The 19,559-nt window shown below is 34.3% G+C and overlaps 1 protein-coding gene across 3 annotated transcripts in view; it reads left to right on the top strand.

Moving 5' to 3' along the window:
* Positions 1-19,559, top strand: part of LRRC2 (leucine rich repeat containing 2) — a 99,022-nt gene that overhangs the window by 42,147 nt on the left and 37,316 nt on the right. For all 3 annotated transcript variants that reach the window (XM_090131012.1, XM_090131013.1, XM_090131014.1), the window contains exons 3-4: positions 8,106-8,316; positions 16,700-16,856. In XM_090131012.1, coding sequence (XP_089987138.1) covers positions 8,106-8,316; positions 16,700-16,856 — 368 coding nt within the window. The remainder of the gene's footprint in view (positions 1-8,105; positions 8,317-16,699; positions 16,857-19,559) is intronic.

The raw sequence follows: 19,559 nt of genomic DNA, 5'->3' as shown, positions 1-19,559 counted from the left end.
GTTGAAATCACTGCTAGAACACATTGTCAATTCATAATCAGTGAATTTACTGATAGTGAATATAGTATCAGTATTTTGAAAAGATGCTAGCTCAAAACCACAAAGATATTAAAAGAAGGCATTTTCCTGAACTGAGGACTGCATTCCAGCATTTAATATTCTGGGTATTTTCTTTAGCCAGCAGCCAGAGTGAATTACCAAATAAGACTGAAGTTAATAGTTTCTCTGTAGACCTACTTGTGTAACAGATGAGTTTGGAATCTAGCCTGCTGAGGCTGCTTTTAAGCAAAAAACAAACAAACAAACAAAAAAACAAACTCCTGCTTACTCTCAAAGAGGTTAAAATTCACCAATGCCATTGAGATTGTGCAGGTCCTCATCAGACATGTTGCTATGAAAAATGACTTGAATAAAGTGAAATATAGTATGTGTTATTTGAGGAAAAGCTTTCAATTAACCTCCAGGGAACTTTTTTCTGTCTTGAGGCAAGTCAATTTAGTTCATCCAAGGTCAGTAAACAGTCACATGTAATATATTTCTTGTTCTTGCCTGAAGATTTTCAAATAAACAAACTTCACAAATAAAGTCAAAGCTTGAACTGTGTTTACATTAATGGTGAGACCATGTGAAGATCTGGGGAATTTACAGCTACATGTTAAAGCATCAGGCTAGTGAAACCTGATTTGAGAGCAGTATACAAATATTGCAAGTGAGAATATTGCAAGAGACTTGTATCTAGCCCTCTGAAGTAGAACCATAGAATCCGAGAATTGTTTGGGTTGGAAGGAACCTTAAAGGCCATCTAGCTGCCATGGGCAGGAATGCTACCCTACCTCAGTTTGCCCAAATCTCCATTCAGCTTGATTTTGAACATCCTCATGGTAAAGAATTTTTTCCTAAAATCTAATCTAAATCTACCCTATTTCATTTTAAAACCATTACTGCTTGTCTTATCATTACTGTCTGATAAAGCTCCTTCAATCTTTCCCGCAAGTACTTTCCCTTAAATACTGGAAGGCTACTATAGTGGCTCCATTCTTTTTTCTAGGCTAAATAGCCCCAGATATCTCAGCTTGTCTTCATAGGAGAGGTGCTTTTCTGGCGCCTGGCATTAGATCACTTTTATTAGTATCATATTACTTTGGATGGAATTAATCCAGTCCTTTATCTTTCCTTTAGTTTTATGGGGCTGTAGAGATACAATTTTTAAGGATCCCTATTTCTAAGATGTGTATATAAATCAATGAGTACAGAAAAAGGAGACAAACAATACTTTGTTGTGGAAGAGTAATTTAACTTTATTTGTGGCCTCCCATTAGACATACCCACTTTGTAGAATATAAAACATGAGCTATTACAAAAATAGTCAGTTCTGTGATTATCTATGTGCTTATGAAAGTCCATATTAGGGAAAGAAGTGTGTATTAAAGCACTGTTTTCTATTTCATTTCTTAGATTCTAATGATGGTGAACAATCTCATATTGCTTCCTGAAATTCTGAATGCTACTGGAGTAACTTGATGTGATGTAATAATTTTCCTCATTAATTATTCTTCTCTTTTTGTCATTTTATTCTTCATTTTTGGAAAGGGAAAGAGAGTGAAAATTTACTCTTTATTAGATATTTTGGAAGGACTGCAGTGTGTTTGTCTTCTGTAAGAAAAGCAGGTAAGTTAAAAATTGAAGACCAAGGAATTAAACATTTGAGTATGGAAATGCCAGAGTTCTTTGCCCACATTAGCTATCTACATTTTCAATATGAAATGACACAGATTCCTCTGTCCAGTTGAACATGTTGCAAAGATAGCGGTTAGTTCAGCCTCTTCCATCAGTACATCTTCTCTCCAAAATTTCCTCTTAAGTTCTCTTAATTTAGACATGCTTGTTTAACTTTTCTGAGCTATGCATTCCTTGAATGTAAAATCAAAAGAAAACTTTCACTTATTCCCTTTTCACTGGCTTTTTTTTTTTCTCTCTCTCTCAATTTCAAGATCAGTGTTTTATTTGTACCTGAGCTAAAGGTTTATTTATCTTTATTTATTTCCTTTCTGAATACTCAATTCAGAAATTTTACTAAGGAAGACTAAAAATCAAGCTGGGAGTTCTTAGTCCCAAGCAGGAAGTAACAAGCTGGGAGCAGTTCTTCAGCATGAACCCCATGCATCACTACATGTTTGGGACAGAGTGGCTGAAAAGTTGCATGGTGGAAAAGAATCTGGAAGTGTTAATTGACAGCCAGCTGAACATGAGCCAGCAGTGTGCCCAGGTGGCCACAAAAGCCAGTGGCATTCTGGCTTGCATCAGAAATAGTGTAGTCAGCATGACTAGAGAGGTGATTTTCCCTCTGTACTTGGCACTAGTGAGTCCGTACCTTGTGTGCTGTGTTCAGTTTTGGGCTGCTCATGACAAGAAAGTTGTTTAGGCCCTGGAGTTTGTCCAAAGAAGGATAAGAAAGCTGGTGAAGAGTCTGGAACATGAATCTTATTAGAAGCAGCTAAGGAGACTGGGATCTTGTAGTCTAGAAAAGAAGCAGCTCAGGGGAAACCTTAGCAATCTCTACAACAACCTGAAAAGAGATCAAAAAGAGAGGTGGGATTGGCCTCATCTCCTGGGAAATAGTGATAGGTAATGGCCTTAAGCTGTGTCAGAGAAGATTCAGGTTGGATATTAGGAAACATTTGCTCTCAGAAAGCTGGTGAGGCATTGGAAAATGCTGCCCGGGGAGGTGGTAGAGTCACTCTCCCTGGAGGTGTTCATGAACTGTGGAGATGTTGCACTGAAGAACATGATTAGTGGTACAGTAGTGTTCAGTTGATGGTTGGACTAGATGATCTTGGTGGTCTTTTCCAACCTTAATGATTCTATGATTTCATGATATTATTTGCTATTTCTCTTATGCACTTATGCATACAGAACTTACATTTAATATAATGCTTGCAAGTGAGTTGAAAGATAAAAGTTGCTGCTCATCCACAATCTATAGCAAATTATGGAAGAGTCTGGCAGAAGAATTGAAATTAAATTAGTCCATTTGAAACTGAGGGAAATGTTACTCATCTGTCAGTAATATTAGTCTGGACTGAGCTCTAGTCTAACTGTGCTGCTCTTATAAAAATTCCATAGGATTATTTAATGATCCTACATGGCTAGTGGTTCTAATTTAAATATAACTGAGTAGTACTTAACTGGTGCCATCTGGTGTTATGTCTACTCCTTCCATCCTGGTGCAGAGAAAAGAGTGCCATTTAAATGAAACTTCATTTCTTCACTTAAGATGCTTAGTTTTTTCCTCAAGACTTCCTATACTGACATTGAGCAGTGAGTAATTGAGAAAGGAAGTACCAATCAAAAAAACCCAATTATTCTCCTGTTACTAGGATAACAGTGAAACTCATAGTACTGTGTTATAAAGATAAGAAACATATGCCTTTTTTGACACATACAAATGACATGTAATAAGTCTTGTTACAGATAATCAGACAATTTCGTGATTGATGTTGACATACTGGAGTAGCCAGATGAGCTGGATCTCATCTGGATCCTAAACCCAGAAAAAATATTCTGTATATGCCTTCTAAAACCCACTGGGCTTTACTTGACTAACATTCACAAAAAACAAGCCTTTTTTTTTTTTTTGATCTGACTACAGTAGTTAAATTAAGATCTGGAGGAAGATAAAAATAGTTTATTACTATTTTTTTATAGTAATAAGAAGCCATAAACTTCAGGAGAGCTGTAATTTTGCAGCTATCTCACTTGTTTGTCATATATGGAAGTGTGGTCCTGGAATATCTGTAGCCTTTAAAGTGCCAAGATGTGAAATATAATTTCTCTAGAAGAATATTAGCGCATCTAAAAGCTGATTTTTTATGTGTTTATGCATATGTGTAAACACACACACATATACATATATGTGTATGTGTATAAATATATATTTTCTGAAGATCTGAAGATTCGTGTAATAGCCTTCAAGGCTGGAGAAGAGAAAACTGAGACGGATCTTACTAATGTTTATAAATATCTAAAGTGTGGGAGTCAAATTTCTGTGCTGTGCAGTGACAAGACAAGGGGGAATGGTCAAATACCAGAACACAGGAAGCTCCATATGAACATTAGGAAGAACTTCTTTACTTTGAGGGTGACAAAACGCTGTAACAGGCTGTCCAGAGAGGGTGTAGAGTCTTTTCTGGAGACATTCAAGACCTACCTGAATATTTTTCTGTGCTATCTACTGAAGGGAACCTGCTTTAGCAGAGAGGTTGGACTGGATGGTCCCCAGAAGTGCTTTCCAGCCCCTCTGATTCTGTGATACCAAAATAGAATATATCCATTTGAGTTGATTTCAAATATAGCATGCAAATTACTGCTGCATAATCTTTGGTTTAATGTACATATTGGCTTGACACAAATTACATCTCCAGGCCAAAAAGATTCATGTTGATTCATGAATACAAGCAGGGACTGTAAATGTGAATATATCATGTCTTCATTCTGTACAAAATTGTGTGTGTTTGTTGCTCAGTTACTGATTCACTTTCCACCAGCTCAAAATGTGCTTGTATGTAGTATTTAGCCTGGTGACTATAAGAGAGCGTTATTTAAAAGCTTAAGAAAGCACATAGCCATAATTTGATGTATGAATAATGGAGAAATTTGCCATAGGATTTCCACATATATATCCATGCTGAGTTCCTCACCATATTTTATTTTTAATGTCTATCTTCTATCTGAAGTCAACATTTCACCAACTAATTTGATTAACAGTATTTTTTGTTAATGTGTATTTTATTTTTTGTCTAACATTGTATCATTTTCTCCTGAGTTTTATATTCTGTATATGTTACTAATAAAGGACAGTGTATTCTTCCATCTTTAACATAGTTCTCTTTTTACCCTTTCCTCTAGCATCCATTGTGAGAGGGTAAAATCTTAGATCTAAACCTTCTACACTTCTATTCCTAAGGTCCTTGGTTCAAAAATGCTTAATTCTTTGGTTCAAAATGAAGGAATTTAGTAGAAAGAAGAGTGCAGTACTGCAGAGTTAAACTTCACAGATGGATTGAAAAGCTGCATGTAAAGAACTGGAGGAGGATGTGAGAAAGAGCAGTTGTATATAAAGCTAGGATTATGTAGAAGATTTTAGAAAAGAAAAATGCCAGGTTTTTGGTTCTTTTCAGTTTCTTCTGTTTAATGGTTCAGATCCTTTTTTGTTTGTTTGTTTTTGTTCTCTTCCTGAGGGATTCAATTCAGTATTTTTTTCTTCACACTTCACCTTCCACCCACCTTACACAGTAATAAAGAGATTTTATAGTTAATTAGGTGAGCTCAGTAGAAAATAATGAGTAAGTATTTAGGGCTTATTTATTTTTCTTATATGAAAATGTTATGTGTTAGCTTTTCGTATTGAACTCTTGATATTGCATTGTCTGCTTTCTACTTTATTAGTGATCTCTCAAATGACTGACTGAATAGGCAAGATCAACATTAATATTGAATTGGCTGTCATGACAAAGCATCTAAAAGAGATGTTTCAACTCTCATATCTCCTGATAAGGAAAATCCTGTTGTTCTCTTCCAGGCTGCAGCTGAAGGGAATATTCTTTGGTAGAGCTTCCTAATGCAATTGCATACATGGGAATATGTCCTTCTGTTATTAGAGGTAAATGATACAACTTCTTGAAGGATCACAAAATGGGCTAAGCAACTATCCCTGCTTTAACCCATTTTCTGTTGTTACATAAAGTACCTTAGAAAAAGATTTTGAGATGCTGTTGGAGTCTTTTCTGAGTATGCTGGCAACTTCAGTTCCCCACTTGAGACTTCCTGAGCGGAAATGTTTTAGTAGGTTCATTTTTTATTGGCCACTTTTTCTTCTTTGCTCATTTACAGATCACTGTGCTAGGTAAAGCAGTTCACAATTAGGCATTAACAGAATCTGGGATATTTGCTTTAGTTAACTTTATTTTTTATTCTCGAGCCTATTCTGCTGACACTTTAAAAGTTGTCCACATTTTTACTCATAAAGAGCATACTGATCTCTCTAAGAATACTGAAGCCAAGGGTGAGTTTAACTGTTCTGCAGCCTTCTTAACAACCTGCTCTCTTAATAACTTCTTTTTACAGAATCACAGGATTCTTAAAGTTTTAACTTTTTCTTTCATATATTGATGTTATTGCTCCCACCATCTTACTGAGAGACTTTCTGCTTTTGATATACTTGAAATTATTTTCCAATTTATCTGTATACCTTTGTTCATCGTTTTGTGATCTGTCTTTTTGTGGTTTTGTGTTTAATTTGTTGAGTTCTACTTCCTTCTAATTTCTTTATTTAAACACAAATGCTATTTTCTCTTTTAGCTTTTCTCTGGTTTCAGAAATAAAAGAAAAAAAATATCCCATCATTTGAATGTAGTTACTCTGTGTTTGTGCTGTCTTTCTGCAGTCTGGCTACTTCACCCAGTGAGCTACATTGTTAATGAACTTGGGCATTACATGTAGTTTATCTTCTTAGATATCTGTAAACAATATTCTTTCTTATTTTTTCTTTATAAGGGTGTTGCATAAGAATATTAGTGGTTGTTATTACAAAGGCATTCTGTAGTTCCCTGATGACCCTTGCATGGGATGCTTTGCTTGAAACCAAGTCATGTTCCGTGTGGTTTCTCAGACTAGCTGCCTCTGATAAGGCCATGTGTGATAAAGAAAGTGACTACATTGTGTCAGTGTTCTGTGGATACCTGAATTCTCCTACTGTTGCTGTGCTCTCTGCCTTCTGCTCATTCCAGCACTCCCTTATTTTTCAGTAAGTGCAGCAATTTGCACTAGACACTTTAATGCTGGTTCAGTAATACTCTTCCTTATTTAAGTAAGCACTTCTGATCTTATTTGCTTATTCTTCTATCAAAGTTATATGTTAAGTATGACTTTCAATGTACAGTGTCATATTCCTGAAAATATACTCTGTTATTATGTTTCTTATGCCTTTTTTTGAGTATCAATAAATTGCATATTTTCATCATGTTTTCAAGATATTTGTATTTATTTTTGTAACTGATTCCCTGTACACAATTGAAAACCAGATATTGTGGCTCATATGGCATTGTTTCAGCAGTTTAACATTTTAGAGAAAATCCCATGCTTAACTGGGAATATGTTTATAGGTTTAACTACTTCCTGCTTAAAGTTTACCCTCTTACATCTGCTTCTCTTTCTAGGACATGCCATTCATGACATTCTCTAAAGGGAACTGTATCCTCATCTTTTGTGCCCATCCGCACTTGTTAGTTTTCTTCAAATCTTTAGCTTGAAATTTCTGCCAGTGGGTGGAAATCACATAATTGAACCTTACATACAAGAAGAATCTAGCATTCCATATGTGAAAAAAGGTTTATGCCACAAGGGGCTCTGCAGAGTTTTATTTTGGTATAAGAAAGGTTTACTTCTGTTAATCAGTCTGTTTCTTAACTAACTAAGCTGAAATAAATCTCTCCTAAAATAAAGCATGACCTTTTAGCACTGCCTAACTATATGAAATTGAACTTGTTCCCGAAGTTATATGGGTAAAATTTTGTCCTGGAGGTGAGCCTAAAATTGCAATGAGGTTTAATCTGAAATTAATTCCTTTTCTCTCCTAAGGTGATGTTGGAAGAAAATATTATAAAAATGGAAGTGGATCATTATACTTGAACAGGAAAGGGCAGGAAAAAGGGAACAGATTCAAATGCCTTCTCTTTTAACTGCAGATTTTGCATATATTATCAGATCATTGTCTCTGTATGCACATAACTTGTTCTCTAAGAATGTATTTCCTATCACCTCTCTGTTTAATTTCATATCTAATAAAGGGCATATTTCACGCTGAGATATGTGACAATGGGCTCAGTCTTTACATCTCTGTAATTCCCAGGAAGTCACTGTCTGATTGTAACTATATGAATTCCTGACTATCTGAAATCTATGTCAGCCTAGAAAATCTAAGCATGACTCCAAGAATGCATTTGTTATTCTAAATACCTTAGGTGTGTGATCATTTTTTTTTTTTTTTTTTTTTTAAGTTATTTGTGCAAACAAATCTGATTCTCATAAACTTTCTCGCACTATTTCAGGATAAAGCAGGAATGGAATTTCATACTAGAGTGCCGGAAGAAAGGCATTCCCCAGTCAAAATACCTCAAGAATGGCTTTGTAGATATTGATGAGAAAATCTTGGACACATATGGAAAGACTCCTCAGCTACAGAAGAGACGTAGTCTGTCAGATGAAACAAATAAGGAGAAAAACAAGTTTATTTTTCAGCTTTCAGGAGAACAGTGGATGGTAAATATAATGGCAAGCATGCTATTATTGTTAGGGAGTTTAAGTAGCTTGACACTGTAACTCTTAATGCTTCTAATATTTCTTCATTGCCTATGCATGTTATAATAATACTGTGTTAGAACTGATAAAAATGTTCCTATGTCACACTACACTAGAGGTTTAGGTTTTAAATATACTTATTTTAAATTTTCTACTAATATATGAAGTCTAGTCCTCTCAAAAACTGTGGGAGTGAGCAGTCACATTGCAATAAGGTATCTTTCTCTGTAATTTCCTAATGAATGGAAGGACGGAAAATAATATTCATCTTTGAATTATTTTTTTCTTCTACTAGTTGGAAATCTGTTTTCTTGCTCTAATGTTATAACCTTTTCTTTCAAGCTGTGTTCTAATCAAAACTAATGTTAGAGTCAATACACAATTGTCTTTTGTAAAAAGAATTTAGTTCTTCTTGTTAAGTATTATGTGAAGTACAAACGTAAAAATGAGTTCTGATTTAGTGCTAGTTTGAAATTCAGGAAAAGCGGAGTTAGAGTTTGACCAAAGTTCTCTGCAGTTGTTAAGGATTTTACTGAAATTTACTTAGAATACATACGACTTTATTAAGGAGACAGTAAAATTAGAAATTTGATTTTTCTTCAGTTTATAATTCTGATATAATTATTCTCAATTTTTCATTATGAAAATTGCAAATTAAAAAGTCAAACAGTAGGGTCAGTAAATGCTATGGAAACAACTGTTTTGGTTGACCTGAAATACAACTTCGTCCCAAACTTGGATATAAAGGTATATTCTTCGGTTCCTTTCTGATCCTACTTCTCTTCTGAACAAACAAAAAGTAAAAATTCTAGTTACTATCTAACTCTAGTAAGGACAACATTTCTTCATGTGATGCCAGTCATTCAAATGGTGGGATTAGTTGCTGCAGAACTGTCATGTCTTAGGTTTCAAGACCTTGGATACTTACAGTGATGTTAAAGCTGTGTAGTTTCATATCATACACTTAAGAACAAATGTCTACATCACAGCAAGGAGTGGAAAGCTGCTAAAAGTTTTCCCTTCCTTGCTTCTTTTACCAAATAGTTAATATTTTACTCTGCCATATCAAACATGGTTTACATTAGGAGGCAAAAAACAAATGCATGTAATTTAATGTTTTTCATGGCATTCAAGTACGATATGTCTTGTTGAAAGATTATATAACTTATGATTATTATTATTATTTGCCCAAACCAAAGATAGAATCAGACACAGCATCTTTTTCTCTATAATTCTATTAAAAGAAAGTACAGGTATGGAAAATGATTTTGCAGACTATGCTACCAAAGCTGTACTAGTTGACAACTTCTATATAAAAATGTCTGTAAACATGTCATAATTTTTTACAAACAGTTTATTTAGCCAGGAGTGGTAGTATTAATAACATTCTAGTTTCTGTTACAGATTTTGCATATAAATTCATCACTGACTATGTTTTGGACAATTAAACACTCAGACAGTAAAATGTATCGAAAGTGGGGTTGCCTACGTAGTCTTGCAAGCATATGACCAATTTGGCTTCCCATTAAGTAACCTCTTAATTTGGCAATGGTAAACAGAAAAGCCCTGCTAGGTATCCATTAGGGAACTAACTGCTGAGTCCTCTTTCTCCCTCTTTTTTAGCTCGTAAGTATTTCTATTATATTTCTACTTTTATCAATGAGGCAGGGATATTTCGTCCTGATAGTAGACGTATCAAACTATATTGTTGCTTTGACTTACAGACATAATTTTGGGAACTGGCTTTCTTATGGGATGTACCAATTTTCTTTCTGAATGCTGTAAACTTAAGTCTCACAGAACAATAACTGGCAGCAATAAGGATTTTGCAAGAAGAAAGTAGATTAGCTGTATCTTTATGAGGTCTCCAAGTAAAGTCTCTCTGAAAACTTCAGTGGCAAACGAGAAGAGCACACAAACAATCTAATAGAGTTATTTTCAATGTCAAATTTCATTGTTAAACTAGAATAGTAGCTTTTACTGGATATCATCAGTGCTCATGTTTTCTATGAGGGCTACTCCAAATGTAGTGCCTCCTTTTTCATTATGTTGGCCAATGACATCAGAAGCAGATGGTGATGGTGGTATGGCAGTAGAGGTTGAATCTTCCCACCAGTATTCCATTACATTTGTTATCGTGTGACAGATGGCAGCAGAAGGGCAGTCTGACACAGTGGCGTCTGACATAGAAGAGTGTATGAAGGAAAGGTGTGGAACTGAATTCCCTCATGCTGAAAAAAATTGCACCCACTGACAATCAGTGATGCTTGCTAATCACTGGAGACCAAACAGTGGATGTAGCACAGTGAGGCAGTGGGTTGTATATTTCAGCAGTGGTGAAGGGATGCAAAAGACAAGCCATGTTCAGAATGGCCATGCGCAGCTGTCACACCATGAAGTGAAGTGTCTCAATCAGCTCATCCATGCAAACTGATGGACTCTGACCAGGAAACTATATGGAGCTGTATACTGGCTTCAGTACAATGGAAAAACTGCTGGCATCACTGGAATATTGCAAATTTTGTGCTAGGTGGGTCCCACAAATGCACAGTCAGGAAGAGAAAGAACACTGTATACAAGTTTGTCAGGACCTATTGAACCAGTACAAGGCTGAAGGAGACAATTTCCTGGATTATACCACTACTGCTGAGAAATCGTGGTTTATCACTGTGAGCCAGAGTCAAAAGAACAGGAGTGTTAATTCTCCATCACAGAAAAAGTTCAAGATGCAGATTTAAGTGGATAAAGTGATGTGCACTGTGTTTTGTAATAGAAAAGGTGTGATCCTTCTGGATTTTCTGAAACCTGGACAAACTCTAATGCTGATCATTACATTGCTACACCGACTAAACTGAAGTCTCACGCTTCCAGAGAAGAAGATGGCTTTTATTTTGCAGCATGATAACACCAGGCCCCATATCAGTCACCTTGCCAATCTTGGCAGGACTGTCCTACCACACCCACTGTATTGTTCGGATTTAGTACCTTCTTACTTTCATCTGTTTGGGCTGATGAAAGTTGGACTGGGGAACTATTTTTCTAGCAAAAATGCTGGAATAGCAGCTGTGAAATGGTAAATCACTTCTGCTGGAGCAGACTTTTCCAAGTATGGCATGGAGGCCACATGTTCATTGCTAGCAAAAATGTTGAAAAACAGTGTTTTGTAGCTGAGAATTTGTTCTATCAAATTGTGTTATCATGCTGTTTGTATTCATTGTAGTTTCCATGGAAATAAATAGGAGGCATTACTTTCACCTACATGGATGGTGAAAATGTTACAACAAAGATGCTACTCATTGTCTCATGCTTTAGGTCTATACAGCATAGCAGTAGATGTGGCTCAGTGATTCAGCACTGTTGAGTACAAGCTCAATAATGGGTACAAGTATTTTGAAAATCATCTGGAGAGTGCTCTTAAGAAAATTGTCTTGGGTCTCCTTTGGAGAAGCTTAGTAGTAGAGGAATTCAGAGTAAATCACACAATTTGAATGGGAGTTCTGTCCTTCAGGATATCAGTGTCACCTCTGTTCCACTTCTTAAATATCATGGAAATGATACTGTGTTTTAATTAAGTGGAGTCCTGCTGTTCATTTAAATTATAAAGTAATTATTTTATCATCTCTGAGACAATCATTCATACAATGAATATTAAGTTAAATAAGTTGGCACAGACTTTTAGATAAATGGAGTAGGACTCAATTTTACAGTATATGATTGTAACGAAATGTATTCCATGTATGCAGATCCATGCTGGAACAAATTCTTAATAATTATGCTTCACTTTTAGGCTAATTTCAGCCAGTTGATGTCTCAGGTCAATATAGTTTTATTATAAGACTATGGTTGCACTGGAAATTTTCTAAGCAAAAATACTATAAGCAATACCAATATCAAACCTTTAACCTTGTGTAACTTAGACTCAGTGAGTCTCTCTGAATCTTAGAGTAAATTGACTATTAGTTTGACCGTGCTTCTTCAGAATGGGTAGATTTTGGCTAGGAACTCTGGTTGGTAACTGCAGTAATGAAATAGCTTTACGTCTGTCACAACTCCATCTTGAAGAGTCTCTGTGATGGCACCCATAAAGTTCAGTGACCCTTAGCTCCTTTTCAGTATACCAACCTAATGTTTACGTCTCAAGTGTCTACATCCCTATGTGCAACCTTGTGCAAGATGGGGGATTAATTAGTATTTATATTTAGCTGTTGATACAAGAAAGTAACAAAGAAAAGATTTTAAAACAACAAACAGGCTTGTCTTATAAGTTGATGGTATGAATGAAGTCAGGTAGGCTTTTCTCTTCTCTTTCCTGTCGTGCTTACAATGGCCCTGAGACCTGTCATCATGAGAAAAGTATACTGTTCTACAAGTAACTCAAGATTGTGAAAGTATGTTTCAGAAACACTTCTTATTTCTCTAACAGTTTTTCAGGCAAACCCACCATAGAGAGAAGCTCTTTAGGGACTTTGGACTCTTGAACTGTACGTTTGAATTAGTTGCATGGGAGAAAATAATGGAGAGTTAATGAAACTCTAAATTGAGATCCTTTGTGTGTGTAAATATATATCTACTGAATTAAACTACTTCTTCAGAAAAACAGCACTGCCATTATAGCTGAATTAAAACTAGAAAATAATGCCATGAATATTCATGAATTTTTAAATGAATTTAACTCTATTATTTCCCTTCTGAGTGTTTGCTTTCTCCTCCTAATGAATGAATATTTATTCTTTAGTGGATAAATAAATTTAAAATGATTTTCAGAAAATATTCAGGAAAAGCAATTTTTTGAATTTTGATCTTAGTATTGGCAAATAAATTAGATGATGTTCACTCAAATACAGAGCAGAACTGCACTTGGCTATTCTACTTTTCCTCAAAACATAATCTGGATCTAGCAGATTTAAACAACTAAATTTCACACAAAAAACAGATGATTGAGTGATGGAAAATTCTTTACTAGTCAATTGTGGCCTTCCTCATATGATTTCTTCTCAGAAAATGGCAGCAGATTAATTATTACATTTATACTTTTTTTTCTGCCAGTGTTATCATCTGAATTATACTCCCTTTTCAGTGGGAACAGATAATTTCCACTTGTTAATTCCAGCTGTTAGTGACAGTGATGTATTTACCGTAGAGACTGAGTTGAATCAATGTAATGAATGGACAGACAAAATGTCTCATTTTTTTCACTTCCAGAGGAGGTTTTCCCCCTGAATTTTACAAAATGCCTAATCCAGTTTTGGGTCCAAAGATCCAAAGATGCTAAGAGATGAGACAGATCTGGACTCAAAGTTTTGTTTTGGTCAATGATGGATCAGATGGCAGGGCTAGGAATAGAAAAGGAACGTAAACTTCTCACAGCTGAATAATTCAATCACAGTTTTAATTCAGACTCATATCTAGCAGGTAAATTCTCTCTTAATTGGAAGTAGTAAAATTGGCAATGGTTTTACATTTGCTTTTTATTTCCTTTTAACACTGTTTTTCTTTTTTTCCAAATGAAAGTACTTGGGGACGTTTTGCTGTTAAAGTGAAATCCTGGCTATCATCCAAGTGCCAGTCTTTGAGGAGTAATTTATCAGCAGGCTGCCAGCTTTAGCATGGCAACAGAGGACTACAAAAGAATATAGTGGAATCAGAGAGTAAAGCAGACATAAAACTGCGAATTGCAGTGCTCAACCCTATCTAATTTGTAAATGAAGTAAAATATCACATCAATTTATGCTTCAGTAATGTTGCCAAATGTGTGGTAAGATTGAGAACGCTAAAGAAAAGCACATCATAGCAAAGGATTTGTAAAATTACATTTGCGAAATGTAAATATCACAGAATTGTAGGGGTTGGAAGAGACATCTAGAGATCATCTAGTTCAAGACCCTGCTAAAACAGATCCCTGACAGAAGATTGTATGGATGGGTATCCAGACGGATCTTGAGTATCTCCAGGGAAGGATACTTCACAACCTCTCTACGCAGCCTGTTTCAGTGCTTCATCACTCTGACAGTAAAGAAATTCTTCCTTGAAAATTATATAAAGAAATAATTTGAAGACAGAAAATAAATCTGGGCAAGTAGTAGAATAATAGAGTCTGGTTCCATTCCTTGAGTGTTATGCCTGAATTTATGTTAATAGTTGCACAAGAATATCCTGATGCTATTTAAACAATGAGTAATAATGATATATTGTTCTTTTTTGAGCATTTTTTAATTAATCATAAACTTTAAAATACTTTGGCTGTAACTTTTTCTGAAGTCATGAAGAAGCTGGGCAGCTTGATTTTTATTTGAGAGTGATTTTTGTTTTGCAATGTGTTTCAAATGTATCAAGAAATTTGTGGGATACCCCCTTCATTCTGGGAGAACAAGTTTATTTGCTTCACAAGAAGCAAATCCCATTGCTCCATGCTTCATCTGACAGTTAGGAGCTGGAGACTGTTTTGATAACAGGAGAAAAAAACTGTACATCAGTGGAATAAACCAAGACAAACCTAAACTATGGCATAATAGTAGACATAGAGTTGCAAATGATGTCTGTTTCACAGAGATGTTTTTCTCTCTTGTATTAATGTTGTGCATTTACTTTCTTGATGAACTGGTGTTCTTGCTTACAGTAGCACCTTGATGCTCCAGATAAATACTATTTCCTATGTGATGCATTTTCAGTTCTGTGGAAGTGCGAAAAACAATACTAACTAAATTTGTCTGTTGGTATTTATTTATTTGTTTTATTTTGCTGTAGAAAAAATGTGCAGACTGAAGGTGTCGTAGCAGTAACTCACACCAGAAAGGTGGAGAGATTTCTCATTACTAGCCTTAAGGCATTTCAGGGATTTTATTTTAGCTGCCAGAAACAGACAGATATAGAGGATGGATCATAATGAAATTACATGTAGTGGGAAAATGAAGAAAGAAATGAAATAATCCATATCAAACATCAAAGGAAAGGTAGCAAGGCAGAACTGCATATTCAGGCTAAGTGTCTGCATGTGTAAATTTGAAAAGTACTGACATTTAAGATAGAAATAACTAAACTAAAAGCAAATTGTGATCAACAGTCAAGTATAGCTTTGATTAATTAGAAGTTTTAATTTAGATACAAGTTAAGGAGCAATCTTCTAAATCCAGAATTAAAAAACAAAGCAAATGAAAAATTTGAAGTGCTTCACCCTAGTCAATGTCTTGGGAAATCTATGAAACTTAGAAGAAAATAGACTTTGTAGAGCTCTTCATGCACAGCAAACAATATTGTAAGATATAAAATAGTTAAAGACTGTAACTATTATTTCTCTTCTAATGTAATAAAGTCAGAAATAGCATCTCGTTCATATTATTTGTTCTAGATATAAACTGGTAAATTATGTGCTGGTTTACAAAGCTGAGTTTAAATGATCTGACCATCAGTTTTATGAATGGATTTTTATCTGATTCAAGTTTAATGGATTTGGTGGCATAATTCAAAGATACGTATATCTGAACTGAATAATAAATATGTTAAATAAATGTTAAATAAAACTTTTTTTTTTTTTTTTTTTTTTTTTTAAGAATTAAGAATTAAGGGCTTTAAAAACCTCAGTTTGTGTAACTGTAATAGACAGGAGATTTTGAACACGTAAAATATTGAATAAAAATTACTCGTAAGGAAAATTAATTTCTGTGTATTTGAAATAATCCTAGAAATTTTAAAGAAAAAATATTTTGTATGACTAAAATAAGAACTAATTGCAATTATGGACTGACATAAATGCTGAATGTTTTTATTCTTCATAAAAGAAAAAAAAAAAAAAAGAACAAAATACCACAAACTGCTGAAATGACTGGATTTTTTTTCACTGATTTTAAATATGACTTTCCAAAAGTGATCTGAAACACTTTGGTTCCTTTGACTATGTTTCATCTTGGCACACAAATTTAGTCCTTCAGCAATATTAAGAATACAGTCACACTTTTCGTTTTGGTGGCCACTTAGATATTCTCCATACACCCGCTTTTCTGTTCCTGTGATGCATTTGGCTGTATCTTGATTTGTGAATTAAAGCACAAAAATGTGTTTTAGAAAAATCCTCAAGCTGGTAAAAGGAGATAATATGAGGAAGACCAAGCACGTGAATGCTTCAGATAGGTATCAATTTTAGAGCAAATGACTATGTGCTAACAGACAGCTGCAGTGCTTCAAACGAAAACAAGTCCTGTGAGAATGTGGCAAACTGCTGCTCTACATCAAGATAAGAGAAGGGAAGTGTTGAGGTTTGGCCATAAAAGCTCTTTCTATCCTATTTAGAAACATGGTTGAACAAAATTGTATCTTTATTTCTATTTATATAATTTTATTTAATTTACAGGAATTCCCAGAGTCTCTGAAAGATCATACCTATCTGAAAGAATGGCATGTAAGCAATACATTGATTCAAACAATTCCAAACTACATTGCTTTGTTTCAAGATTTGAGAGTTCTGGAGCTATCAAAAAATCAAATCAACTGCCTCCCAGTAGAAATTGGTAAGTTGGTTAAAACTATTCAGTTATTTATATGTGTTCTATCTAATTAACTTCAGAAAAATGAGTATTCATGGATGTTCTTATGAATTTAATGATAATCTCACTTTTTTTTTTTTTTTTTTCAGGTGAACAATGGTGTCTAAATTTTTATAGTTAGCAATTTATAGCTGTAGTTGATTAATTGGATGGGTTTAGTAAGGCACAAACATTGGAAAAACTATTGCAGTTTTCCTATTTGAATATGGAAAAACTGTGGCTTGTATTTGAATACATAGAGAATAGGTGTTGTTTCATGTTCCTCACAGGATGGACAGGTAGAAAAAGGCAAGATTATACTAGTCATACCTTTGAGAGTTGTGGAAACTATGCACACTTAGGGGTTTGGGGGTCCTTGAGAGTCAAGTTCATGCAGCAGGTGTACTAAGTCTTTACTTGTTTTTAAATGTAGTAGTCCTAAACTTAACGCTAACACTGTGAGTTAGCGTATTTCACATAATGAGTAGAGACTAAAACCTTCTTCTCTATAAGTTATCATATGTTTATTTGAAACAAACAAACAAACAGACAGACAAACAAACAAACAAAACAGGAAGAAAGGGAGAAGGCATCCTGACGTACAGAAACTGTGATAGGATCATTTAATATTTATTTATTTATTTATTAACATTTCCTTTTACACATAAAATTTCCCACTGACACTGAGATACATTTTAAAGTTTCAACCTGGCAACTAAATACTGTAACAAATCAAAAGGGAAAACAAAACAAAACAAAACAAAACAAAACAAAACAAAACAAAACAGAAAATAATGGACATAAACAATAACTGTTTTGTAAGCACTTTGATCACAGAACTCAGATGAGTCAGTTGAGTTTAATGGACTAACACCTTTCACTAGGCAGTAAAGAAGAAAAAGAAAAAAAAAAACGATTCCCTTCCAGAGACTTTAAAATCTTAAAATTAGTGTTTTAAGTTTCAGATGCTCTGATTAACTATCACTATTCTTTCAATTGCATTTAAATAATGGGAATTCTGCTCTTTACTAGTTTTTGTGCTATTTCTATTCATTTAATTCCCCTCCAACTTATGCTCATCTGTGAAGAGTAAGCCCAAGATGTTACTTGCATTATTTCAGTACTTTTGTTGCTGTTAAAAAATAAAATAAAATAAAATAAAATAAAATAAAATAAAATAAAATAAAATAAAATAAAATAAAGTAAAATAAAATAAAGTAAAATACAAATTGTCAGGAATGGCCAGTGAATATTAAAAACTGTTTGTTTGCTTTGACACAATGTTATTGCATTCACCATCCTAATTTTAACAGGGAACTCTTGTTCTGACTTTTTTTCCCCAAGATTCACCAGATGAGAGCAAGCATGACTGTTACTAGATCCTCAGCAAGAGAAGTCTGTATTTGAAACCTATGTTTTCTTGAAACATCACATCAATTTATGTGAAACTATTATTGGATAGAACATATTTGTTAAGTTTTAAATGCCATATATTCAGTAGTTCAACATCATAACATCAATTCCAGTTTTTTCCAGACGAAGACTCAGACTCATTGATGAAGTTTAAAAATAAATAATACAAAAAAGCTACTCCTGGATTCTGTAGCTGAATGGTTTAACAGTTTTTTTTTTTTTTTTTTCTTTTTTCTTTTTTTCCAAAACTGCCTGATGATTTTGAGTTTTTTGGTTCACCACATTTTAGTAACACAATGATGCTGTTCTTATTATGGTGTTAATTATGAATAATTTTTTATCTCAATTTGCATAATTCCCCCTTTATGGACAGATACAATGTTGTACTTCTAATTGGTAGTATTCTCTTATTTCCTGTAATGTACACACAAACACAGACTATATACAGGTATATATGGATATATACCAGAAATACCTATTATCTTAATAAGAAAATATCAAGAAAAGTATTGAATATTTTTAAATTGTATATGCTGCTTCAAAATGAAATTTCAGACTCTCGTCCTCTAACTGCTAAATTATGGCAGGGAAAATAATCTATGTGGGTTTCTTTTGGGAACATAAGTAAGGAGTGAGAATTAGGTGCTAAATCAGAAAGTAAGGTCTCTGAAAAGGTTAAGTGCTAAGATATTTATCATTTCGTGTTTTGTTTACAAAACAGCTGCAAGGAGGTAAATATCACAGCTAAACATACTTGAGAGTAATGACAGATGGTTAAAGATGGCAGTGACAAGCACGCTGTTGTGTCTTTAATCTTCAGTCAGAACTGAATCTGAGTTTAGTACAAGTCATCTAGCAGAAGCTAATCTGGTGAGCTGTGTTTGGGCTGATTTTGATTCTAACAAGATGGCATTAAAGGTATGAGAGAATAGGAGATCATTTTAATATTTTCAGTTGAAATAAATTATTGCTGCAGTAGCAGTCTGTGGACCAAGGCATCTGAAAGATGTTAAGTTTGTGTAGCTGTTTTACCAAATCTCAATTCTGAAACAGAAAAGAAAGACTAGAATCCATTCACACATAATTCAGATCTCTCTTTCAGCTCTAATCATCTATTCATCTAAAAAGACTAAGTTAGAAGATAGATGAGAATAATTTTGACTGCTCTTTTTGTATAAAACCAGATATTATCATGGAAAACAATTGACCAAAAATGGAGAAACTTGACAACTCTGCAATAAGGGGCAAAGCTCAGATTTGTCAGGTTAGTTTTTT

Source organism: Phasianus colchicus, chromosome Z (genome assembly GCF_987193195.1).
Source record: "Phasianus colchicus chromosome Z, bPhaCol1.hap1.1, whole genome shotgun sequence".
Lineage (NCBI taxonomy): Eukaryota > Metazoa > Chordata > Aves > Galliformes > Phasianidae > Phasianus > Phasianus colchicus.
This window is presented reverse-complemented; position numbering and strand designations above follow the sequence as displayed.